The 25,304-nt window shown below is 35.2% G+C and overlaps 1 protein-coding gene across 1 annotated transcript in view; it reads left to right on the top strand.

Moving 5' to 3' along the window:
- The first annotated feature begins 2,171 nt into the window (after window positions 1-2,171).
- LOC109094559 (dedicator of cytokinesis protein 5-like) overlaps window positions 2,172-25,304 on the top strand; it is a 50,016-nt gene continuing 26,883 nt past the window's right edge. The window contains exons 1-26 of the mRNA XM_042729282.1: window positions 2,172-2,311; window positions 2,562-2,642; window positions 2,866-2,995; window positions 5,804-5,876; window positions 6,059-6,201; window positions 7,198-7,323; window positions 7,520-7,644; window positions 8,439-8,537; window positions 9,993-10,065; window positions 10,490-10,593; window positions 11,720-11,900; window positions 12,266-12,363; window positions 12,442-12,531; window positions 14,318-14,418; window positions 14,647-14,781; window positions 15,359-15,470; window positions 16,552-16,622; window positions 17,132-17,238; window positions 17,330-17,466; window positions 18,903-18,998; window positions 19,266-19,364; window positions 19,683-19,853; window positions 23,514-23,614; window positions 23,726-23,784; window positions 24,035-24,189; window positions 25,157-25,242. Coding sequence (XP_042585216.1) covers window positions 2,595-2,642; window positions 2,866-2,995; window positions 5,804-5,876; window positions 6,059-6,201; window positions 7,198-7,323; window positions 7,520-7,644; window positions 8,439-8,537; window positions 9,993-10,065; window positions 10,490-10,593; window positions 11,720-11,900; window positions 12,266-12,363; window positions 12,442-12,531; window positions 14,318-14,418; window positions 14,647-14,781; window positions 15,359-15,470; window positions 16,552-16,622; window positions 17,132-17,238; window positions 17,330-17,466; window positions 18,903-18,998; window positions 19,266-19,364; window positions 19,683-19,853; window positions 23,514-23,614; window positions 23,726-23,784; window positions 24,035-24,189; window positions 25,157-25,242 — 2,720 coding nt within the window. The 5' untranslated portion in view covers window positions 2,172-2,311; window positions 2,562-2,594. The remainder of the gene's footprint in view (window positions 2,312-2,561; window positions 2,643-2,865; window positions 2,996-5,803; window positions 5,877-6,058; window positions 6,202-7,197; window positions 7,324-7,519; window positions 7,645-8,438; window positions 8,538-9,992; window positions 10,066-10,489; window positions 10,594-11,719; window positions 11,901-12,265; window positions 12,364-12,441; window positions 12,532-14,317; window positions 14,419-14,646; window positions 14,782-15,358; window positions 15,471-16,551; window positions 16,623-17,131; window positions 17,239-17,329; window positions 17,467-18,902; window positions 18,999-19,265; window positions 19,365-19,682; window positions 19,854-23,513; window positions 23,615-23,725; window positions 23,785-24,034; window positions 24,190-25,156; window positions 25,243-25,304) is intronic.

Here is a 25,304-nt window from a genome sequence, read left to right as displayed (position 1 = left end):
ACCTGATTAAATCCTGTTTTTCTTCTAAACTTCTGTTGATGTACAGGAAACAAGAGACTGTTGTACCTAACGATTTGCCCTTGGTCCAGGAGCTGGGCACCACGTTACGAGAATGGACACAAATATGGCACAAGCTTTATGTGGTATGTGAACCCACCTGTGTCGCCTTTGTGGTTTGTTTGAGTTCACCTCACCATCCGTTTCAGCTCAGCACAGAGCTTCCCACGATGTGTTTGTTCAACAAAGACAAATCCCATCCGTAGTGTTTTGTAAGCCATGATATGGTTTTAATCACCTGTTCGTCTGCACACCAGAGCAACAAGACCACGTTGTTCCGGAGCGTTCAGCAGATGGCTTACAGTCTGATCGAGTACCACTCGCAGATTGTGTCCGGCACGCTTCCCAACGACGACCTTGTGGAGCTCAGGAAGAAAGTCACAGCGAAAATTGATTATGGGAACAGGTGCAGTCTGGCTTCCTGTACTTCCTCATATTATTTCAACAAACAGATATTTGAATAACTCTTCATTGGAGAGGCCTGAATGTCTGAATATGTGATTTACTGATATCATAAAGCATAAATTTTGAGTTTACCCAATTTAAGTTTCTGGAATGCATTAAAACTGTATGTAATTGATTATGATAATATGGTAGGGATGTGTTAGTGGTCTTGTGTTGTAGACTCTGTCTGTGTCTGTTGCACAGGATTCTGGGGCTTGATTTAGTGGTGCGCGATGAAGCAGGAAACACATTAGACCCTGAACGCACCAGCACGGTCAGTCTGTTCAGGGCTCACGAGTCTGCATCTCACAGTATTGATGAGAGGATACAGGAGGAGAAGGTAAAACACTTTTGTTTTTGCTCTGTGCATTATCAAAATATATATGCTGGTACTAGGAAAATTTTTCTTTTTAGTTGTATGATGAAAGCCAGGAATTAGCATATGACTATGCCAAATTAGCTTTGATGAGTAATTGAGATAGTTGGCTGGTAACTGTATAAATGCATGGAGTGAAGTAATGCAAACAGTCTGCTAAAGAAAGAAATGATGTACTTGTTGGTTATTCTGCTGTTCTGTTTTGAAATTTGACAAAAAATAAGCAAACTATGGCCTAATTATTTGTTAAATACATATATGTGACCCTGGACCACAAAACCAATCTTAAGTGTCAATTTGAGATTTATACATCATCTGAAAGCTGAATAAATAAGCTTTCCATTGATGTATGGTTTATTAGGAACTGACAATATTTGGCCGAAATACAACTATTTGGAATCTGAGGGTGCAAAAAAATCTAAATACTGAGAAAATCGCCTTTAAAGTTGTCCAAATGAATTCTTAGCAATGCATATTACTAACCTAAAATTAAGTTTTGATATATTTACGGTAGGAAATTGACAAAATATCTTCATGGAACATGATCTTTACTTAATATCCTAATGATTTTTTGCATGAAAGAAAAATCGATAATTTTGACCCATACAATATTTTTTTTGCCTATTGCTACAAATATACCCCATCGACTTAAGACTGCTTTTGTGCTCCAGGGTCACATATATTAACCTTTTATAGCACAAAACTACCATAGCACATAATAAATGGAGATAAACAGATGCATAACAAACATTTATCACAAAATAACTGATACACATACTGATAGATTCTTTGCGTGTAAAGTTGTGTTTAGAGAAGCTGCAAATAAAAATAGAAAACAGGTAAGTAAAAGTAAAAAGTGAAGTGAAGTGACATGACATAAGGTGTTAAAACCTTGCTTCCTAAATGTTAAATATTATTTATATTAAATTTGTATCTTTATTTTGTTGCAAAATTGGTCTCAATCTCTTTCTAAAATCCTTATTCATTTGCATGAAAGTGCATTTTTTTGGCTTTTTTTTAAACAATTTTTAACACAACAATCATAGACTTTCCTCTCAAGTGTCTTTGAAGGTTACATTTATTTAGAGTTATGCATTTAGAGTGTACATTTTATTAGTTCATGAATTCTCTGCAAATCGACCCATGACCTTGGCATTGTTAGTGCCATGCTCTACTGTTTTAGCACTGTTTCAGTTTTTGAAGCTGTTATAGAACTTTATTCAAGCTGTCCACTAATTTTCTCAAATCATGAATTTTACTGTGTTTTTTTGGATAGATGCGGCTTCAGAACCTGGAGAAGCGGCGTCAGACCCTCTTCAGCGGCGTGCACACGTACAGCCTTCTAATAAATCTCAGAAACTTTGTATGCAACATCGGCGAGGACGCAGAACTCTTCATGTCTTTGTATGATCCTGACAAATCTGAATTTATTAGGTGAGTCAGTCTGTTTCTTTTGATTTTGTTTCTTTTCTATGTTGTTTGTTTAAAAGCTGAAGGAGAAATGTGTAGAATGCCCTTTACATATGAATTCCTCACAAGAAGAAGTCACAAGAAATATGTAAATGATTACTTCTTTGAAAGCTTAATTACACCTGTATGTATCACAGCGAGTATCTAGTGAGCTTGTGGCAGTTTCAATGGAGAAAAAGTAGTTTTTGTGACACATTTTGTCTTGTCCTATAAGGAAAACTTCCTGGTACGGTGGGACAGCACAGGCATGCCGAAAGAGATCGAAAAACTCAACAACTTTCCTGCACTCTTCACGGTAACAAAGATCAAAAGAATACTTTTCTCAGGTTTTTATAGTCCCATATACCTCTGTTCAACACTTGGGAGTCAGTAAGACTTTTGAAGGTTCGACCCCAAAACTTTTGAATGGCAGATCTAAAAATGAGAGTAAAAAAACCACTGGATTTTTTTTCTTTGTGATAATGGAACAATTTGAAGTGCTTCCTGCTGTTCTTCTTCTGTGGCGTCTCTGTGTTTAGGATCTGAGCAGCACTGACCTCATCAGACAGCGTCTCTTCCTGGTGTGTCAGATCATCCGTGTGGGCTGCATGGAGCTGAAGGAGGGAAAGAAGCACACAGGAGGACTGAGGAGGCCATTTGGAGTAGCAGGTTCTGGACTTAGAAATAGATTCTTTATTGTTAGTAGATGGTATATTTGTACAGGGTCCAGAAGTTTCATATTTGTCATTTGTTTAGAAACACCAACCAACCTAAATGGTAAAAAAATGGTAATTTTGTGCCACTAGCTTAGTTTTGCAAAATTGCATAGAATTATTTTCAGTCAGATTTTCCAAAACCCGGTGTTTGCCCATAGATGGACGGTTAGTTCTGGTTAAAGGAATAGTTCAATCATAATACAAAATTGCTGAATAGTTACTCACTCTGAGACCATCTAAGGTGTAGATAAGTTTGTTTCTTTATCTGAAGAGAAATTTACATCACTTGCTCACCAATGGATCCTCTGCAGTGAATGGGTGCCGTCAGAATGAGAGTCCAAACTGCTGATAAAAACATTGCAAGTAAAGCTGCATGTTTGTAGGAAACAAATCCATCATTAAGGGGTTTTAACTTCAAACTGTTGCTCCATAATCCATAAAAACACTTCCTTCAGTGAAAAAGTCCATCCACTGTTGTCCTCTCACATCAAAATCCATCGACATATTTGTTTAGGACTGTTTTAAATGTTTTTTGAACGTTGCTTAATCTGTGCTTATTTCTCTCCTGATTCAAACTTTTTCACTGGAGAAGGGAATATTACATAGAGGCCTAATATTTTAGCTAGATGTAACATTTAAAAATGAAATTAAGAAATGCCTTGATGGATTTGTTTCCTACAAACATCTTTTTGCTTCACAAGATGTTATCTGATGGACTGGAGTGGTGTGGATTGCTTGTGAATTATTGTGATGTTTTTATCACCTGTTTGGACTCTTATTCTGACGGCACCCATTCACTGCAGAGGATCCATTAGTGAGCATGTGATGTAATGCTAATGCCTTAGGATGGCCTAAGGGGGCATTTTCAGCTAATTTTCATTTTTAGGTGAACTATTCCTTGAAATTCTTCCACCTCAAAATAACAATTCAGACAGCTTTACAGCTCAAATAATGCACATTTTGTTCTACTGACGAATGTAAGCATGTTTGTCAGCTGTCTTGGCTGTTGGGTCTCAATTCTAAGTGCATTACTCCAAGGGTATTTTTCATCTGTTTTCATGATCTTGAGCGATGAGTCAACTTCATTTTGTGTGGTAATAGATTTTAACTCTACAGATGACGTGTGGGTTCACAACAGTTTAATTGCATCAAGAGAATCGCACCTTCACTGCTTCTGTAGTATTTTGACAACAGCACTTTTACTCTTGTCCTTGTCACTTTCAGCGCTACCTCGCATTGTCAAATATCTGAGCAAAAGACATTATTTATCTGTATTGCCAGTTTGCTGTTGAAAATAATGACTTTTTCCCAGTCAAGCTCACACAGTGTTTCACATCCTATAGTGTTCTGATCTATTTTCCTGTTATCACATTTCAGCTTAAAGTTTTCAGTCTTGCAAGTAGCTGAAAGACCAAACATTACTATTGTTACTTGTCCTTTTGGTTGAACTCCAAGATGTCATTTGAAATGATTACATTGTCAATAGATGTTTTTATCAAACCTACAGGCGACCTGCATTTGCTGAAAATAGTGTTTCCTTTTTGTTTCAAAAGGATGTTGTGTCAAATGTTTTGACCCTTTTTTGCTGCTGGGCCACTGTACTCAGTAACGTCAGGTTGAATGCCTGCATTGTATTTTTTAAGATGAAAAAAAGCCATTTTTACCATAAGCTTTAAAGACAAAGCCTGTGGCTTTCTTAAACCTGAGCACAGGCAACACCTGATTTACCTCGTTGTGAACATGTCTGTCCATTTTTCCTGGTTGTAAGTACGCAGTTAGAGAGCTAGAAGCCATTGCATCTAAAGGAATAGCTCACCCAAAAATGAAAATTTGCTGAAAATTTACTCAAGCCGTTCAAGATGTCGTCTTCAGAACAGATTTGGAGAAATTTAGTATTACAACACATGCTTTCAAATGGATCCCCTGCAGTGAATGGGTGCCGTCAGAATTGTAACTTTAAACCATCATTTCTGGCCAAAATAGTGGAGAATCCATAATCCATAATAATGCTTCCTCTAGTATGCTTGATCTGTGCATATTTCTCTCCTGATTCAGATGAGACAGCTTTTTCACTAGAGAGCGCAATGATATGGATAGAGGACTCGTATTTTAGCCAGAAGTAGCAGTCTGAAGGAAAAAAAATGGCATAATGATGGATTTGTCTCTTACAAACGCATTTTTTCACTTCACAAGTGTTAATTGATGTACTGGAGTGTTGTGGATTGCTTGTGGATTATTGTGATGTTTTTATCAGCTTTTTGCACTCTCATTCTGACGGCACCCATTCACTGCAGAGGATCCATTAGTGAGTTAGTGATGTAATGCTACATTTCTCCAAATCTGTTCTAATGAAGAAACAAACTCATGTACATATTGAATAACCTGAGGGTGAGTCAATAAAGCAAATTTTCATTTTTTAGTGAGTTATTCTATTAATTTTGATCAAAAGTAATTATTGGTAGGAATCATTTTCACAGAAAAGATGCTGTTTTTCTTAACTGATTTAATAACTGAGGTTCCTGTAGACTCTAAATGAATCTCTTATCAGCATTGAAACACATTCTAAGAACTGTACAGTAGGAAAAAAACAAAATTTGCGCCACATATCTTGCCTTTGAGTACATCTAAAAACAAATACTTAGAAAATGCAAGATATTTGCTCTCCCTCTAAGGGAATGTGAACAATATTGAATGTAGTAATTAAATGTAATGTATCTTTGGTTCGGATCAGCACTGGCCTCATGTTTCTTTGTGTCTGCAGTCATGGATATCACAGATATTGCCCATGGGAAAACTGATGACGATGATAAGCAGTATTTCATCCCGTTTCAACAGTGAGTGTGTCCTTTATGAGATTACAACATCCTTCATTTGCATGATTGTAGTTTCTGTTTTCATGTTTTTTTTGTTCTTTTCATGAATTATTGTCCATCACACACTGTTACCCCTAGGCTGTATTTTTATAGCCATTTTTTCTTCAATTTTGTCCTTCTCCTCTTGGACTCTCTTTTTCTAGGATTGCCATGGAAACGTACATCCGTCAGAGGCAGCTAATCATGTCTCCTCTCATCCCGTCTCGTGTCATTGGCGAGAACGAGCCACTCGTTGCCGTCTTCAATAAGGTCATTGCAACGCGTGAGGTCAACCACAAAGGACAGGGTAAATCCAGACCAATAAGCCAAAAAATTAATCTTTGCTCTTGTGTTTTTGTCTCTGGGGAGGAATGTGACCTTGTGGAAGTTTCTTGGTTGTTGTTTGAACATTTGGAAAGTTTGAGAGAATGAAAACAGGATCACTTTGATATCGTCAAACTGATTTGCATAGAGACAGAATGAGATGTGAAGATGCATGTCCTCCGGGATGTTTCAGCAGTGAATTTGAATATCATCCAGTTTTAAAAATTTTACTCTGTTTTTAATTGGGAAGATTACTATAGCTGTCACTAATGATTATTACCAACCTGACCAGTTTAATAGTGTATGAAATAAGTTTTTTGGTCACATTTTGGGTCAACTTTAGGAATTTAGTTAATATTACATTTATTTAAAAAAAATCCTAGAAAACCTCATTGCTAAATCAGCCATGGTAATTCATTTTCATACAGCTGATTTTAAACTAAAAATGCACTTTTAAAATATTTTGAGCACTTTATTAATTGTGAACATGTAAAAGGCAATGATAAAAATACCCTGCATAGTATTTTCAGCATACATGTGTACCTCTAATTTTCTATGATTATACATTTTATCGGCCTTAACACATATTAACACCTTAAAAATATATATATTGCTTAGCAACTATTTGTAATAGTCCCTCAAAATGAGAATGGTGCAATATTCAGACAAAATAATCTGGGACATTGTTTTGCATGTAAATGCACACATTTAGCTAATATGTTTTATACTGAGTTTGTAATTTTTTATTTTGAGTTGAAACGTAATGCATTACATTTCTTTTTTTTAACCTTTGAAGTATATATTCTTTAAAATTTTATTTTTTCAATTTTTAATTATTTTTTTTAAAATGATTTTTTATTTTACATATTAGTCATTGATTCTGGAAGGATTTAGTTTGAGAGATTCTGCTCCCTCAGGGCTTGAGTTTGTTGACTGACGAGACCCATCTGACCTTATAATGGCATGTTTTTGCTTTCAGGTTTGTTTGTGACCCTAAAGCTGCTCCCTGGAGATGTGTTTCAGGTTCAGAAACATTACCCTCATTTTGTGGATCGCACAACAGCTATAGTCAGGAAAATGGGCTTTCCTGAAATTATCCTGCCAGGTTGGTCTGCACATCTGTCTGATCGTTACATCTTCATCTTAATAGCAGTGCTATTTAAGTTTTTCTGACCCACAGAGACCCTCTTTAGTAAATCCGCTTGCAGTTGTCTTTTCATTCTTTTCCTTGACCATTACTAGACAGTTGAAGAACATACATCTAGTTAATGCAGCGATGTCTCTACTGTATGTCTCTACAGGTTATGTAAGGAATGATATATATGTTACGCTGCTACAAGGAGAATTTGATCGCGGCAAGAAGAAAACCCCCAAAAATGTAGAAGTTATAATGAGCGTGTTGGATGAAGAAGGAAATCCCATGGAGGTACAGAAACCCCATCACATTAAATATTAGCTAACATTAATGTCTGGGTGCAATTAGGAGATTCCCAAACCATCGCTTAATAAAGTGTACTTTCTTGTTAATCCATGAAGTGAATCCTGATTTAATACAAATGTTATATAGAAACAGTTTCAGTTATATTTATTTGCGTCAAGTGTACCAAAAAACATGGTATTACCCTGGCTTAACATTTTAGGAAATACCACCAAGGTCATTTTAATATGAATTAAAAAAAAAACATCTTCTCTGATTCTATTGTCCTCTGTTCTTCTCGTTTATGTTGACTAACTGTTTTCGCTTTTGCTATTTAGCATGCGGTGCTCATCCACCCCCTTTATCTCTGTGTTTTGACAGCAGAACTGTTGCAGGCATAAACACAGCTTGCAGATCTTTCTCCTTTGTGAAACGGTTGCTGTCTTTAAATGTCCAAACACACAGCACAGAAAGCTTGGTACAGTGCTGTTCTTGCCAAATGCTATTTCAAGATATAATGCACATATAAGCGTGTCCCGTTTACACTCGCGAACACAGAAGACTACAAGAAACTCTTTCTGAAATGCTTTCCTTAAAGAGAGATTTGAGCTTGTCTTTCAGTCTTGTTGTTGTTTTTGCAACATTATGCAACACAGTTTCCTTTAACTCAAGTCGTGTACTGCCAACTTCTGGTCTTGTTAACATTGAACTTTTACTGCTGCAAACCACTTACTGTACGAGAAAATAGAAACTATTTTCTTCCAGTAGATGTTTTTTTTTTCACATCTTCATTTTCTTTTTAGAAAGCCATATTTCCTGGAGTTGGTTATGAAGGGATCACTGAATACAAGTCTGTCATCTACTATCAAGTCAAGCAGCCCTGCTGGAATGAGACGGTTAAGGTACAAACACAGGACAAAAACAAACGCATAGACATTGGGTTTAGGTTTTTGATGTTTTGAAGCTTAAGTCCCTTTCATATGAATCACACCAGCCTTCTCTAATGCAAAGTGCCGATCTGCCGTGCAACCCTGTATTACGTAGCTTGCTGGCCAAGTGCTGTAACCTATTATATGTATGTAGAGTGTGTATGTGTGTGTATATATATATATTGCCTTTAATGAACTTAAAGGGATAGTTCACCCAAAAATGAAAATTACCCCATGATTTACTCATCCTCAAGCCATCCTAGGAGTATATGACTTCCTTCTTTCAGACAGATACAGTCGGAGTGTACAGTCCTGGAACTTCCAAGCTTTATAATGGCAGTGAATGGCATGTGGAGTACTTTTATGATAGATGCACTTTTTTGGGCTTCAAAATCTTGACCACCATTCACTTCCATTATTAAGCTTGGAAGAGCCAGCACATTTTTTATATATATATATAACTGTGACTGTATTTGTCTGAAAGAAGGAAGTCATATACTTTGTAGACATAATTTTTTCGTCTGAAAGAATAAAGTTATACACAACTGGCTTGAGGGTGAGTAAATCATGAGGTAATTTAACAAAATCAAAAGCAGTCACATGTTAAAAGTTTCAGTTTAGTTTTAATTACAGAAAGAAATATGAAACATGTATTATTTAACTTAAAGTTAAAGTACCCAAAGTAAGACAAATAAATTATTTTCCTTTTTTTCAAAAAATCCGTAATTTTCTGTCACTGTTTGGATGTAGTGAAACACCCACAGATATAGCAGAAAATATGATTTTTTTTTCTGTCACTGGCCATAATTCTAACTTTGAAATTAGGATTAGGCATAAAATCACATCATGCATGTGAAAATCGGCTGAGAATTGAACAAATAGTTGTAATCTGGCTCTGAGGAATATATAAATGATATATTTGTGGTAGTTAATCTTCTGATTAAGAGATAAAAGCAAAAATTCTACCAAATGCATCTTTTTGTGAGGAAGTGTGACATACTGTAATAGAGCAAAACAGTCACTATTTTTGGAATTGGCACCATAAAATGAGTAAGAAACAAGTACTGGATTACATTCAGCAAATATGATGCATGATGTTGTTAATTGTGCAACTAAAGTTGCATGACTGTGTGAAATGCATCTCATCAGAGAGAGTATGTTCTCTGTTTTGCTTTCTGTCTAGTATTAAAGTAGTCGCCAGGATTTTTTTCTTATTTTAAGCTCAAATATGTTGTGTCTTCCATTTGATTGTGCTATTTTCACTGCGTACATCTGCCACTTTCATGCTGCCTAGCAAGAGAAATCACACTTCTGGCAATGCTTTTCATGTCAAGGTCGATGTGACTACAGAGGTGCATTGATGCCCTCGACGTGGGACTTAAGAATTACATCAGGGTCCATATTAATTAATTCTCTTCTGTCCATCAGGTGGCCATTCCCATTGAGGATGTGTGTCGATGTCATCTGAGGCTCACCTTTAGACACAGATCTTCTCAAGATTGTGAGTCTCATAGCGACATTCACAGAACTTTATAGTAGATGGCGCTGAAATTGCTAGAACTATTTTTCGAAGCTAAGGACTGTGATATCTGTTCTCATTTGTGTTTCCTTAATGCATTTCTGCAGGGGTTCTTAACCTTTTCATGCAGGGCATATTTGTAGTGTGCATTTCACTTTTTATTTTATGCACAAGAAAACCTGAATATTTTGTTTGTAGGTCCAACAAAGGGTAAAAAAAAAAAATGTTTTAGAAAACTTTTTTTTTTTTTTTAAATAAAGAAAATATAAGCTGGAGTTCATACAGATCTCACATGACCCCATTAGCGTTTCTGCTGACCCCAGGTTGAGAACCTCTGTGCTATTGTGAATATTCAATATTCAGGCTTGTTTTTCAGTTTAGTATCTGTATGCTTACATTTCTGTAGCTAGAGATAAATCCGAGAAGCCTTTTGGCATGGCTTTTGTTCACCTGATGAAGTCAGATGGCACCACACTTCCTGATGGAAAACATGAACTCATTGTCTACAAGGTGGGCATCTTTAATGAATGTTCTTGGTTCAGTGCAAATTGACAGAACTTAATATCGATTACTGCAAAATGAAAAGCGTTATGCATGTTATCATGAGTTTAGTGTCAAATAATTGCCTAATAACATTTTCTGTGCAACATTATATCCAGTTTGACATATTTCCAGTTTAAAATACAGTTTTACAAATTTGTTGCCATGAAAACATAATGCTTAAAATGTAAAAGTGGCAAGAACAACTTTACAGCTCAAATAATGTACAAGCTTTAACAGAAAAATGAATGCAAGTGTTTTTGTAAAATTAAAAGCTTCACATTTGTGTCACTTTTTTTTTTTGTCAAGTTATTTTTTGTGGTTATATTACTAACTCATTGATGATTCAGATTTGTTTTAAAAAATCAAGCATTTTCTCCGTACTCTAGTAAAAAAAAAAAAATGAAAGAATAGTACTTTAAAGTTGAATATTGGAGAAAAAAGGTACCTTGATCTTTTAGATTTTTAAACTACATTTTTTTTTTATTTTTTTTATTTTTTTTTATAATCATCCAATACTGGATTTATTTGATACAGCAAAACAGAAAATTGTGAAATATTACTACAATTTAAAATGACACTTTTTTTTTTTTATTTGAATATACAGTATTTTATATTGTCATTTATAACTGTGATGATAATATTATTAATGTCCAGTCTCCAGTGTCACATGATCCTTCAGAAATCATTCTAATATACTGATTTGCTGCTCAAGAAACATTTCTGATTACTATCAACATTGAAAACAGTTTTTGCTGCGTCATTTTTGCGTAAATCTTTCGGGATTGTTTGGTGAATAGAAAGTTCAAAAGAAGTACATTTATTTTGATATGTTTTGTAACATTATGAATGTCTTTTACTGTCACATTTATATTAATTTTATGCATTCTTGCTGAATAAAGGTATACATTTCAGATAAAAAAAAAAAAAAGAAAGTAGTGTACTTTGCTGAAAGATTTTTGGGTTCTAAAACTCATCTTGACATGTGACTTCATGTAGATCTCTTCAGACTTTTCCGAACTTCCCTTTAAAGCAGTAGTATCTGTTCTTGCAGACTGCAATGTCTCAAATATGCAGGGCTCTTCTGTTTCTACAGGTGGATGTCAAGAAAGCTGACGACGCCAAGACATACTTGACTCTTCCTGGCTCGTATGCTGAAGTGGAAGAGAAAGAGAGACAGACGGGAAAATCCTTCCATCATGCCGGGATCATTCCCATCACCAAAGACAGCTTCCAGATCGCCACCCTCACCTGCTCTACAAAGCTTACACAAAACGGTAAGAGTCATTTCCTTTTGTATTATTTTTTCCAAAAACAATATTTCACCCCAAAATTCAATTCTGTTATTTATCATTATTTCTTTGCAAACCTGACATTTACTGATGCCTCTGCATATTGACCTTAGATAGAAGATATTGTTTTTACACACATTACCTCTTTTCCTCATGCTGTTGCATTGCTTCTGAAAACTTCAGAAAAAAATTGTATGGTTTTAAACAACAGGGGAGATGAGAGTAGATAATTACAAAAGTTTCATTTCGTCCTAAACCATCACTTTAAAATCCACATGTAACCGTATGAGACCGCAAAGTTCTTGTGGTAGTTGGCTTTTTTATAACTTTTTTAATTTCCTCTGACTCAGTTGACCTTCTGGGGCTTCTCAACTGGAGATCAAACACTGAGAGACTTGAAGAAATTCTTCAGAAACTGATGGAAGTGGAAGGAGGGGAGATAATTAAAGTAAGGTTGTGAAAAAACACTTGGTCATCTATAAAATGCTGCTTTATGATCTGATGTTTTTGTTGTGTGTTCATCTAGTTCCTGCAGGACACACTGGACGCTCTTTTTAATATCATGATGGAGACCTCTGAGGAAGAAACCTACGATACACTAGTTTTCAATGCCTTGGTAAGTATTGATTATTTAACTCGCTCTTTAGACATCCACCAGTTGCCAACCTATGCTTATGATGAGTTTCTCCAGTAATGGACAAATGGAGAATTTCCAGCCTGAAAATATCTGAGAACTTATTAAAAAACATTTTTTAGTAAGCTTTCATTTCACTTTCGTGTAATGTCCCCCAAAAGCCAAATATTTCTAAGTATCACAAACGGAATTTTTTTATGAAATTTTAACACTTGTTCAGATCTGTAATCCCAGTGAAAGTAAAAAAGCTTTCCACACCATGACTTTTCGTTAGTGAATAAGGATTTTTGTAATGATTTTGTTCATTACTATACAGAAAAATACCTAATAGTTATAAAAAAATATAGATTTTCTAATATTTTAGTACTTTTAGATTGATTTTATTGTTAAGTTTGTTTATTATTATTTTATATACATATTAATATGAAATTGATTATACTAATATTACTAATAGTAACATGGATACTATTTTATTACTTTTTATTACTTTTTAGAGATTTTAATATTATTAATAACGACACTACATATGAATAATATTACTTATTTTTATTAATAAAGAAAAATGGCAATCACATTTAAGTTATTTAATAATAATACAAATATTACAATGTCTAAAGAGTAAAATATAAATATTAATGATGCTATTAGTATCTATATCAACAATCATATTGAAATTAATATTAATACCAGTTAATGCTACTACTACTACCACTACTAATAAAATCTTGTGACAAAGTAATAAAATATTAATACTATTAATATTATTGTTAATATCAATAGGTATATTCCTATTCATATTAACATCATTAAAGGGGTCATATGATGCTGCTTAAAAGAACATTATGTTGTGTATTTGGTGTAATGCAATGTGTTTATGCAGTTTAAGGTTCAAAAAACACATTATTTTCCACATACTGTATATTATTGTTTCTCCTCTATGCCCCGCCTTCTGAAACGCGTCAATTTTTACAAAGCTCATTGGTCTGAAAAGCGAGGTGTGCTCTGATTGGCCAGCTATCCAGTGCGTTGTGATTGGCTGAATACCTCAAGTGTGTGACGGAAATGTTAACATACTGTGATGCTGTGTCCTGGCAACAGGATGTAAACTTTGCTCTTACTTTTCTGATCGTGCTACTCCAAATCACGCTGCTTTTTGGGACTAAATGATTGCAGAAAAGTTACATTAAAGTTACAAACTGCCTAAAGAGTGCTCTGCCGCATCATTACGTTTTCATTAGTTATCTGTATGAGTAACCTTAATGCCATAACACACCACATCACCATCTGCATGTGGGATGTCTTCCCCCTCACAGACATACAGGTCAGATTATTCCGCCATGTGATGTGTGCTTGATGTTTATGAAAACCATTATTTTTTTTTGGGTGATTTTTATTTATTTCAGCCACTTTTTCATGACCGGCCTTGTGACGTTTGTGCACCTTAGTGCTTTGAGGTTGTGCATCATGTCAGAAAATGTAAAAATCAAGTTGGTAATGATTACTTTTCTCTGTCTACTCGATCTTGGTTGCATAAAAAGCAAAAAAAAGTTAGTTTTTCAGAGGCTGAGAGTCAAATTTGATGAAATACAATTAAATTAGATTATCTTCTGAAGAATCATTCAGAACAAGAGACATTTATTAATGTCAATGTAGATTTAAATATAATATAAATTTAGATTTAATGTAGTCTCGCAACTTTAAGTTATGAAGTTTATAAGTGATTATAAAATGAAGGGCTAGACCTTGTAATTTTGCTTTATTTGTCCAGGTTTTTATCATCTCACTCATCGGCGACATAAAGTTTCAGCATTTCAACCCTGTTTTGGAGACCTACATTAGCAAACACTTCAGCGCTACTCTGGCGTACCAGTAAGAGTTTCTGTCTTTCTCTGTCTTTTGTGTCACAGTTCATGTGTTTTAATATAACTTGGCCATTTTTGTCCACATTTAATTCTCACCTTGCCATCTCACACTACCACTCTCTCTGTCTCTCACCTGTTCTCTATATACACCTGTCCAAAGTGATATTCTCGGTTGTGACCTATACTGATTTGCAAGCATGCCGTAATTGCCTCGGTTTGCCTTGTCTGTTCACAGGAAGTTGACCAAAGTGTTGAATTATTTTGTGGGCCATGCTGAGAACCCGGCTCATACGGAGCGACTGTATGCAGCCTTGAAAGCCTTCAAGTATCTTTTTTGTTTCATCGTGCAGTCTCGGATCCTCTATTTGAGGTGGGTACCGGCTCTCAATTGCTTTCAGAAATAGCCTTCAGGAGGGCTTGATTGAACTTGTCCATCATCTGACAATGTAAATGGAAAAAGCAAAGCAAAAAAAAAAAAAAAAAAAAAAAAAAAAGATACTTTAGAAATCACGCGCTTCTATATTTGAACAAACACATGGGGCTATTGGAATTCCATATGAAACACAGCAGAGCCAATTAAATTAAAAGCATTGTTCAAAGACATTTTTGATACGGTAAACTTATCTACAGTCCAGCCTGTTTACTGCATAATAAGATTTCATGCATCCATATGCAGCATATTTATTGCTCAGTGTCTAGAAAGATAAATAGACAGACAGACATTAGTGGTGCTTTAAGGCAATAATCTCTGTTATTATTGCTCGTACTTGAAGTTATAGAGTTGAATAAATGCCTACTTCATCCCACACTGTTTGTGCTACAGTCAAAAATTATATGAAATCATTTTTAACGCCCTGGCATCCACCCACAACACCCTACAATCATTGTGCTGAAGTTTCCACTCAAATGTTCTTTAAAAAATGTTTTTTTTTTTTTTTTTTGGTCAGGTTTTATGGGAAAAGTGAAGATGGAGGGCAGTTTCTCGACTCCATTCGGACTTTATTTCTGTCTATCAGCAATCTGATGGACAGACCTCTGGATGAAGGAGTTAAGATAAAGGCAGGTTTTTTTACATGGATATACAATAGACGTTCAGGAGAAACGTTAATGGATACCTTTGGTGAAGAGAGAGATTTGTAAAAACCACTTTGAAGATTAAAGGGATACTCCACCCCATAATGAAAATTTTGTCATTAAACACTTATCCCCATGTCGTTCCAAACCCGTAAAAGCTTCATTCATCTTCGGAACACAATTTAAGATATTTTGGTTGAAAACTGGGAGGCTTGTGACTGTCCCATAGACTGCCAAATAAATAACAGTGTCAAGGTCCAGGAAAGTATGAAAGACATTGTCAGAATAGTCCATCTGCCATCAGTGATTCAACTGTAACGTTATGAAGTGACGAGAATACTTTTTGTACACGAAGAAAACAAAAATAATGACTTTATTCAACAGTTCCTCTCCTCTGTCTCTCCCCACATCACCATAGCGCCATTCTGGAGAATCTGAGCAGTACGCAGGCGGCGTACACTCTTCTGTCAGCCGAGCTGCGCTGATGCGCTTTTTTCTTTCAAACTAAAGCATAAATATATGTAGAAAACGTAACCTTATGGCGCGGCTGACACAGAAGCACGTACGCCGACTGGGTACTGCTCAGATTCTCTAAAATGGTGCTACGGTGATGTGGGGAGAGACAGAGGAGAGGAGTCATTATAAAGTCATTATTTTTGTTTTCTTCATGTACAGACTGTAATGACAACATTTTCATTTTGGGTTGGAGTATCCCTTTAAGATTTATTTTCAAAGAAATAAATAATCTTATTCAGCAAAAATGTAAATAAAATGATCAAAAGTGACAGTTGAGATTTTAAAAAAATGTAAAAAAAAATTGTATTCTTTTGAATTTTTTTAATTCATCGTTGATTAGAATGATTGCTTGTTCATTTGAATCATTTCTGAAGATCATGTGACAGTGAAGACTGGAGTAATGATGCTGAAAATTCAGCTTTGCACCTCGGCAATAAATTACTTCTTAAAATAAACTCAAATAGAAATTATATTAATGTTTCAAAATTGTACTGTTTTGTGTTTTCACTATATATGTAGTGAACTTCCTGTTTAACTGCTTTTTTCCTAGGGAGCAATCTTGAAATATCTTCCCACCATCATCAATGATCTGCAGAAGGTCTTTGACGCTGTAGAGCTCAGGTAAAGTGAATGATGTATTTCACATTGTTGTGAAAACATCGAGCCTTTGCATCACCACCGGTTTACAGATTTGGTTAGAAACTAATTTGTGGCATACTGTTGTTTACCATAATATGAAAAAAATTAAAATAAATAAATTCATCAACTTACTGGTTACAGTAAGGCACTTATAATTACAAATGTATTGCAGTTTTCCTGATGGTTAAAAACAGTAATGTGAAGCTTGTATGTTTAATAAATCAGTAAAAAGAGTTTATTATTTGAGCTTTAAAGTTGTATATTGTCCTCCTGCCATGATCACTGATTTACAGAAGGTCTTTGGTGCTGTAGATCTTGACATCTCTAACTGTTTGAAGACCAGTATTGGGAGTGTAGTAGTGTATCTCAAATGTTCACACTCGAGTTAAAAATTGATGTCATTGCTTACATATTCTTCCCCTCTTACTTACGTTTTCTGTACTTTGTAATTACTTTGCATTTTTGTGGAAAACCTTTTTTTTCTCTCACAGTGTTCAGCTGGCGAAGTTCATTGAAAGCATTCCAGATTTTCAGATGGTGAGGCAGAAGCTGGGCTGTCTGGTGAAAATTGTTGAGAGTAACCTGTTCAAACAGCCAGGTAGGACTTGACAGCCGTTCAGGTCAACATATAATTCACACTAAAAGCTGTGTGTCATCCACACCTCTCATATTCTCTCTTGTGCTTTTAGACTGCAGAGATGTTTTGTTGCCTCTGATAACAGATCAGTTGAGTGGGCAGCTGGACGATAACTCCAACAAACCCGATCTGGAGGCTTGTGTCCAGCTACTGAGCACCGTCCTGGACATGCTGGACTGCAAAGACGTGGTGAGTTTGAAGCGGTTGAGCATCCCTAACAACTTCGGCCAGTTATGAGGAGTTTTATTTTAGCCTCAGACCATCTGATGAGCAAAACCGCAGGAGCCAAACTAATTGGCTGGCTTTATGCAATTTCCAGGATTCAGGGAGTACAGGTTTTATCAGTCCACTGGGAAACAGAGATGTGTTTACACATTCCCAATAAATTATTCAGTCAGGTTTTTACAACAAGGCTCAGTCATTTTTACTTCCTCTCTGAACATTTTCACTGGCCCTACACTACAAAAGAATGATAGATATTGATTTTTCTATGCATTTTTAATATTTGATAGATAGATAGATAGATAGATTTTTTGTTATATAGTACATGTAAAAAATGTGCTACAAAAGTTTGTGGTTGGTAAGATTTTTGTAATGCTTTGAAAAGTCTTTTATGCTCATCAAGGCTGCATTTGATCAATTACAAATGCAATAGAAATTGTGAAATATTATTACAGAGCTAACTGTTTTCTATTTAAATATACTTTAAAATGTAATGTATTCCTGTGATGGCAAAACGAAATAACTGAATAGAATTAAATAAATACAAAGAACAGCATTTATTTAAATGTTTTGTAAAAGTCTTTACTGTCACTTTTGATCAATTTAATGCATCCTTGCTGAATAAATGTATCAATATCTCTTAAAAAAAAAAGAAAATCTTACTGCCCCCAAACTTTTAAATGGTAGTAAATAAATGTAATTTCTATTTAATAAGTACATTATATTTAATTAGTGTTTATTTATTTACTGTTATTTTTTTCCACAAAACATTAATGATTGCTTTGTCATTTTCAACACATTCTTACATTACTTACAGCAAATTTTGCTGTTTTGTCAACAAGATAATGCAGAACAGAAGTCACAGAATCTCAGAAAACCAGATGTTTTAGTTTGCAAATCACAAAAATGGATGTGCAAGAACAATTAAATCAATACTTTTATTTAACAAACATATGAAGCAGCACAACTCAATATTGACAATAATTAGAAATGTTTAATATTACACAATATTACTGTTTTTACTGTATTTTCAAGCAAATAAATGCATCCTTTGCGAGCAGTAGAGACTTCCTGGTGAAATATCTGGCTACATGAGAATGTGAATGACTTTTTATGCATACAGACAGGCTGATCTTTCAACCATGATGCATTTTACTGGCTTGTTGATGTGACAGTGCATTCAAGATCGGTTGACATTTGGGTTGATATGTATTGAGACAGGCAGACATTTCAGGTCAAACTCTTGTGACTTGTGAGCATCTCTTTGCTGGAGCAGTTACGTTGCAAATTTCCAAAATAAGGTCATTTGAAGTTGCACCGCTGTTTGTTTACGAGAGGGAGTCCTTTCTGGGTTCATTCAAGAATCCTTCAGTGCATCTCATTCACCTTTTTTACGCTTTCAGGGTCCCACATCGGGTCATGTGAAGTTAATCGTGGACCGTCTCTTGCGGAGGGTCAACCGTACGGTCATCAACCTGAGTTTGGATTCTCCCTTCATAGTAAGACACCGGCACGCCACAAAATAGAGTGCTGTAGAAAGATTTAGCAGAGCTAAATCAGCTTAGATACCTGTCAAAGCTGCTGTTGTTTCGACCGCACAGCACCGAAGCCCACACACACCTGCTGAAACTCATAACAACAACAGTCTGGACCACTGAACTTAACTTGTTTATTTCTTTGCCCAGGCCCATGGCTATGAGTTTTCTCAGTGGTGTGGGCAGCACATGTAAAGTTATTGATTATTTCTTCTCTTCTTCTGGACACAGGGCCACTACCTGGCATGCATGACCGCTATTCTGAAACAAATGGAAGACGCACATTACGCACAATACATCAGCACCTTCAAAACCAGACAGGACATTATCGTAAGTCTCCCGCTCTCTCCGCAGGCCCCATCCATCATTGCAGAGCCTTCCGTGCTCTGAGAGTTAAGTTATAAATAATCCACCTTTTGCACAGCTGACTGATGCGACGCATGTGGCTCTGTTCCCTGTCGTCTGTCGAAGTGAGTCAGGGTTTAATAGCAGAATGAGATAAGCGCAGCTTCAAATTAGCATCTGTTTTTCCTGCGCAGTCATATCCTTGCGGAACACAAATGTAATTTGCCGGTCTGCATCTAATCCTAGTTTTCCTCTGCATGCACGTACGTGCTCTTAACAACAAGAATCTGTGTTTTTTTTTAGGACTTTCTAATGGAGACTTTCATCATGTTCAAAAACCTGATGGGCAACGTGTTTCCGCCTGACTGGATGATCATGAATCTTCATCAAATGAAAGTCTTTCTGCGGGCGATTGACCAGTACTCGGATGTTCTCAACAAATACTTCCTGGACGCCGCTCACTTCCACTTGCAGGTCAGTTTAACGAGGAGTCGTAAAGGGCTTTCAACTACATAATTGTTGGAAACACAGTCATGCTCCTATATTGGCCAAGCCTCAATGCCTTAAAAAGCAGTGATTACCAATGTTGCTTCTGAAAGCACTGCAAATATTAGGCAACTGAATCAGAATCCGGGCCAGTTCCATTTTTCCAACTGGAAGATGGCAAGGTGGCAAGTGTTTTCTGATGACTCTTATGAATTGTTGTTTTACTCTACCTTTCAAAAGTTTATAGTCTGTAAGAGAAATTAATACTTTTATTCATTAAAGATGCATTAATGTGATAAGAAGGGACAGTAAAGGTATTTATAATTTACAAAAGATTTCTGTTTTACATAAATGCTATTGTTTTTAACTTTCAGTTTTTCTTGAATCCTGAAATCTACGATGGCGTATTAGTGCCATGTTAAAAAATGCAAAAATCTAAGATTGAGAAGTCGAAATACTATGAGAATAAAGTTGAAATAGTACGAGAATAAAGTCGAAATAGTACGAGAATAAAGTAGTCTAAATACTACGAGAATAAAGTCAAAATGTTTTGAGAATAACAAATTTCTAATAAAAGAAATAATAAATACTACAAGATAATAATAATAATAAATACTACGAGAATGAAGTCGAAATACTACGAGAATGAAGTCGAAATGTTTCGAGAATAACAAATTTCTAATTAATAATAAATACTATGAGATAATAATAACAACAATAATAATAATAATAATAAATAATAATAGTAATAATAAATACTACGAGAATAAAGTCTGAATACTACAGGAATAAAGATGAAATGTTTCTGGAATAAAGTCAAAATGTTTCGAGAATAAAGTCAATACTACATCATAGTCATTAAATATTCACTCAGTTGTCTCTAAAGCTCACTGTCAGAACGTGTTCTAGATCATTAAACTTGACATGCATTGGATCATCCGAAATCAGTAGCTGAAATTAATTTAATAAGATCTTTGATCATTTCAGTCTGATCTTGACAGATTCAGCATGGATTTTGTCACCATGTAATGTATTAGATGCAATAGCAAACCCATAACCACAACATGTGTAAACACAGCAAAGTGTTGTTTCGTATTTAATATGTGAACAGGGAATTTATATCCTTTATAATCCTAAGGGTCTGAGAGATTGTAGAAAATGGTCATAAAAATCTAATTAATTGTTGTTGTTGGTGCAAAAAAATCGAACATTATAACAAGACCCCAGAGATAAAAAATAAAACAATGAAGCCATTAATGTTCTGTGTGTGAGACTGTGCAGTAGTAATTTGATAATAGATAATTTAAGTGCTCTGAATATCTTTGCATGCAGTAAGTGTGCAGTTGTCCTGTGCATGTAATAGTTTTCCAGGAGAATAATGTTAGGGCATTTCTGTGAATCATTTGAACACTTTTTGTTGCATGCTCTTATATAACATGTTTTTATGATGCTCATTTGTGTTGATCTTTTGGGGAAGCGTATGGATTTTGCACCCACTGGAAGCCTCCTGCACTTTAGGCATTTGGGAAATATCATCTTTTATAACATAATGCTTTTGAAAAATACCCAACTTTCTGTTGCTTGGTTACCATTCATTCAACACCCTGTGCATCCGAAATATTTCACCCGTAAGACCTCAAGTCAATTAAAAAAGCAATTGCATTACAGTATATCAATACAAACTAATTGTCCGGATAATCAAAGCAAGTCTGTGCCTTACTCATCTGTGATTATGTAACCCAAACACAGTCATTTAAAAGCATTTGCCACTGTTTTTGACAGAAAACTCAAGTGAATTTTTAGCTCTGTGTTGCTCTGATAGAACAAGGACATTTCTGTTCTCAAAATAATGTAGTCATAAATATTGATTTCCCTCAATAAATCCTATTTTTTAATCACTATTCACAGATCACTAATGATATAAAGCATAACATGTATTAAACTTAACTTGTTATGCATTGTTTGTGCAGTGTTTTGTATGTGTATATATGTATAAGTGTGTGTGTGTGTGTGTGTGTGTGTATATAGGTGCATCTCAAAAAATTAGAATATCGTGAAAAAGTTAATTTTTTGTAGCTTATTTCAAAAAGTAAAACTTTCATATATTCTAGATTCATTACATGTACATTTTTTTTTCATTTTGTTGATTAGAGCTCACAGCTCATTTAAGTCAAAAATCCAGTTTCTCAAAACATTAGAATATTTACATTTGAGTTTCATTAAATGACCATCCCTACAGTAGAATTTCCAGATATCTTTTGTTCTTTGAAACCACAATAATGGGGAAAACTTCTGACTTGGCAATGGTTCAGAAGATGAACATCGACCCCCTCCACAAAGAGGGGAAGTCACAGAAGGTCATTACTGAAAGGGCTGGCTGTTCACAGAATGCTGTATCAAAGCATATTAAATGCAAAGTTGACTGGAAGAAAGAAATTGGGTATGTGCACAAGCAACAGGGATTACCGCAAGCTTGATTATACTGTCAAGCAAAGATGATTCAAACACTTGGGTGAGCTTCACAAGGAGTGGACTGAAGCTGGAGTCAGTGCATCAAGAGTCACCACGCTCATACGTCTTCAGGAAAAGGGCTACCAAGCCACTTCTGAAACAGAAACAACATCAGAAGCATCTTACCTGAGAAAAAGGTGAAGAAGAAAAAGAAGAAAGGAGAAAAAGAACTGGACTGTTGCTCAGTGCTCCAAAGTCCTCTTTTCAGATAAAAGTAATTTTTTTCATTTCATTTGGAAATCAAGGTCTGGAGGAAGACTGGAGAGGCACAGAATCCAAGCTGCTTGAAGTCCCGTGTGACATTTCTGAAGTCAGTGATGATTTGGGCTGCCGTGATGTCTGCTGGTGTTGGCCTATTGTGTTTCATCAAGTCCAAATCAATGCAGCCGTCTACCAGGAGGTTTTGGAGAACTTTATGCTTCCATCTGCTGACAAGCTTAATGAAGATGCTGATTTCCTTTTCCAGCAGGATTTAGGACCTGCCCACAGTGCCAAAACCACTTCCTAAAGGTTTGCTGACCATGATATTACTGTGCTTGATTGGCCAGCCAACATGGCTGACCTGAACCCCATATGGAATCTATGGGATATTTTCAAGAGAAAGATGAGAAGCTGATTGCTTCCATGCCACACCTCACTGATGCTGGAATTTGTGCTATAGGAGCCTTGACCAAGTATTGAGTGCATAAAGAACACACTTTAAAGAACTTGAACTTTTCTGTTTTGGAAATCTTTTTTTTTGATTGAACTTAGGAAATATTCTAATATTTTGAGATACTGTATTTTTGACTGTCATGAGCTGTGAGCTCTAATCATCAAAATTAAAACAAAAAAAAACTTTTGAAATGTTTTACTTTACATGTAATGAATCTAGAATATATGAAAGTTTCACGTTTAAATAACTTTTTCACTATATACTATATTTTTTTTAGATGCACCTGTGTGTGTGTTTGTGTATGTATGTATATATATATATATATATATATATATATATATATATATATATATATATATATATATATATATATATATATAGAATTTTATTTTAATCTTTACCATATACTTCTATATTTATGTCTATTTTGAGCTCAGGAAATGGTTTTGTTCTGATGATTTCCTGTTGTTTTTTCTCAATAGCTTTGGAACAACTATTTTTACCTGATTGTTGCCTTCCTTACCCACAAGTCCTTACAGCTGGAGTCTTTCTCACTCGAGAAACGCGACAAGATTCTCAACAAGTGAGTGTGAAACCTGCGGGTACATTGTCGTTCTAGTTTTCAAATGTTGGTTTTTGTTAATTTTATTTGAAAGGCTGACATCTTTAATTAAGTTTCTAAAAATGTAAACAGGTACGGAGACATGCGGAAAAGCATCGGCTTCAAGCTGAGAGAGATGTGGAACAATCTTGGTAAAAGCTCTTTCCTGTGCTTCTTATCTGTTAGAGACAGTGACCACAATTACAGAAGTGGATGAATGTAGAGAGGAATTTTTACAGAATGTCCCAAAGGACTTTCTTTTTGTTCAAATGGATTGTTTATAGAGAGTAAAATCACTACTGTAGTGCTTGTCTTTATTGGCTGAGACCGAGTGCATATTTAAGTTTTTTTTTGATGTTCTGAAGGAATTAGGGCTATTTTGTGATGTCATGTCACTTCCAGGCCAACATAAGATGAAGTTCATCCCTGCGATGGTGGGACCAATCCTGGAAGCTACGTTAGTGCCTGAGCCTGAGCTGAGAAAAGCCACCATCCCCATCTTCTTTGACATGATGCAGTGTGAACACCATTTCAGCACCGACCACACCTTTCAGAAGGTGAGGGTTGTTTCTGTGCCAGTATCATTTTTGAGAAGTTCTGTTTCAAAACCTGCAGAAGATGTCTAACTAGGGATTAGGGATTATAGGCACGTTCATGATTCTGGTGAATTGGTCAAAAATTAAGAATGCATTGTGACAAGTTTTCAATATCTATCTATTAAAATACTGATTCTATAAAATCGAAAAGCATGATGATGGTGGTTCATATATATATTTTTTTTACATTTTAAGTTGCATTTTAGGCTAATGCTAATATATAAATATGCTATTGTTCATTGTTAATTGATGTTTGTTCCTAAAACATTGTTTTATATTGTAACACAACTTTAAATGATGTAAAAGTATTGTTAATTATTCAATTTTATACATATACATATTTAATGTTATACATTATACATTGTATATACCTTAATTTGTATTGTGTTCTATTATTTTGAATTTATAAGCTTTATATGCCTATGAACATAAGAGTCTCTTAGCCAGTGATATGATATTTAGTTACCTAAATTTGCTGCGATATGATTGGATTCACGGGTTTGTGATCAGTATATCCAAATAACAATGTCATGTGCCTATTTAATAACAACATTTTTATCAGCTCACAAATGCAACCAAAATATAACATGAACATTTAACTTTCTGAAAATAGCAAATTCTGTATCACAAGTGGGAAATACACAACAAGAAGTACACTTCAGTTTTATAAATAATATAGAAAAATCTTGTGCACTGAGATATTCAAAGAAAACAGTCAAAGTCTTTTGTGTTCTCTAAAATGTGCAACTCTAGTATCCCCAATCGGACATCCGCAACAAAATAAGCATTTTTACAGAAAAATAAACGTGTATAAAAAATAAAATTCAAAAATAATGTATCATTTGCGAATAATGTAAATAAGATGTTGCCTATGTAGGATTCTGCATTATGTTCAGTAAGTTTGATGAAGCATTTGTGTTCTTTGCAGTTTGAGAATGAGCTAATCACAAAACTGGATCAGGAAGTTGAAGGAGGCCGCGGTGATGAACAATACAAGATTTTGCTGGAGAAAACGTGAGATTTTTTTCTCTCCTCTTACCACGTGCTGCCACTTATATATCATACATAGTTTTATT

The sequence above is a fragment of the Cyprinus carpio genome, chromosome B8 (genome assembly GCF_018340385.1).
Source record: "Cyprinus carpio isolate SPL01 chromosome B8, ASM1834038v1, whole genome shotgun sequence".
Classification (NCBI taxonomy): Eukaryota; Metazoa; Chordata; class Actinopteri; order Cypriniformes; family Cyprinidae; genus Cyprinus; species Cyprinus carpio.
The sequence above is the reverse complement of the archived record's forward strand: the minus strand, read 5'-3'. Positions and strand labels throughout refer to the sequence as shown.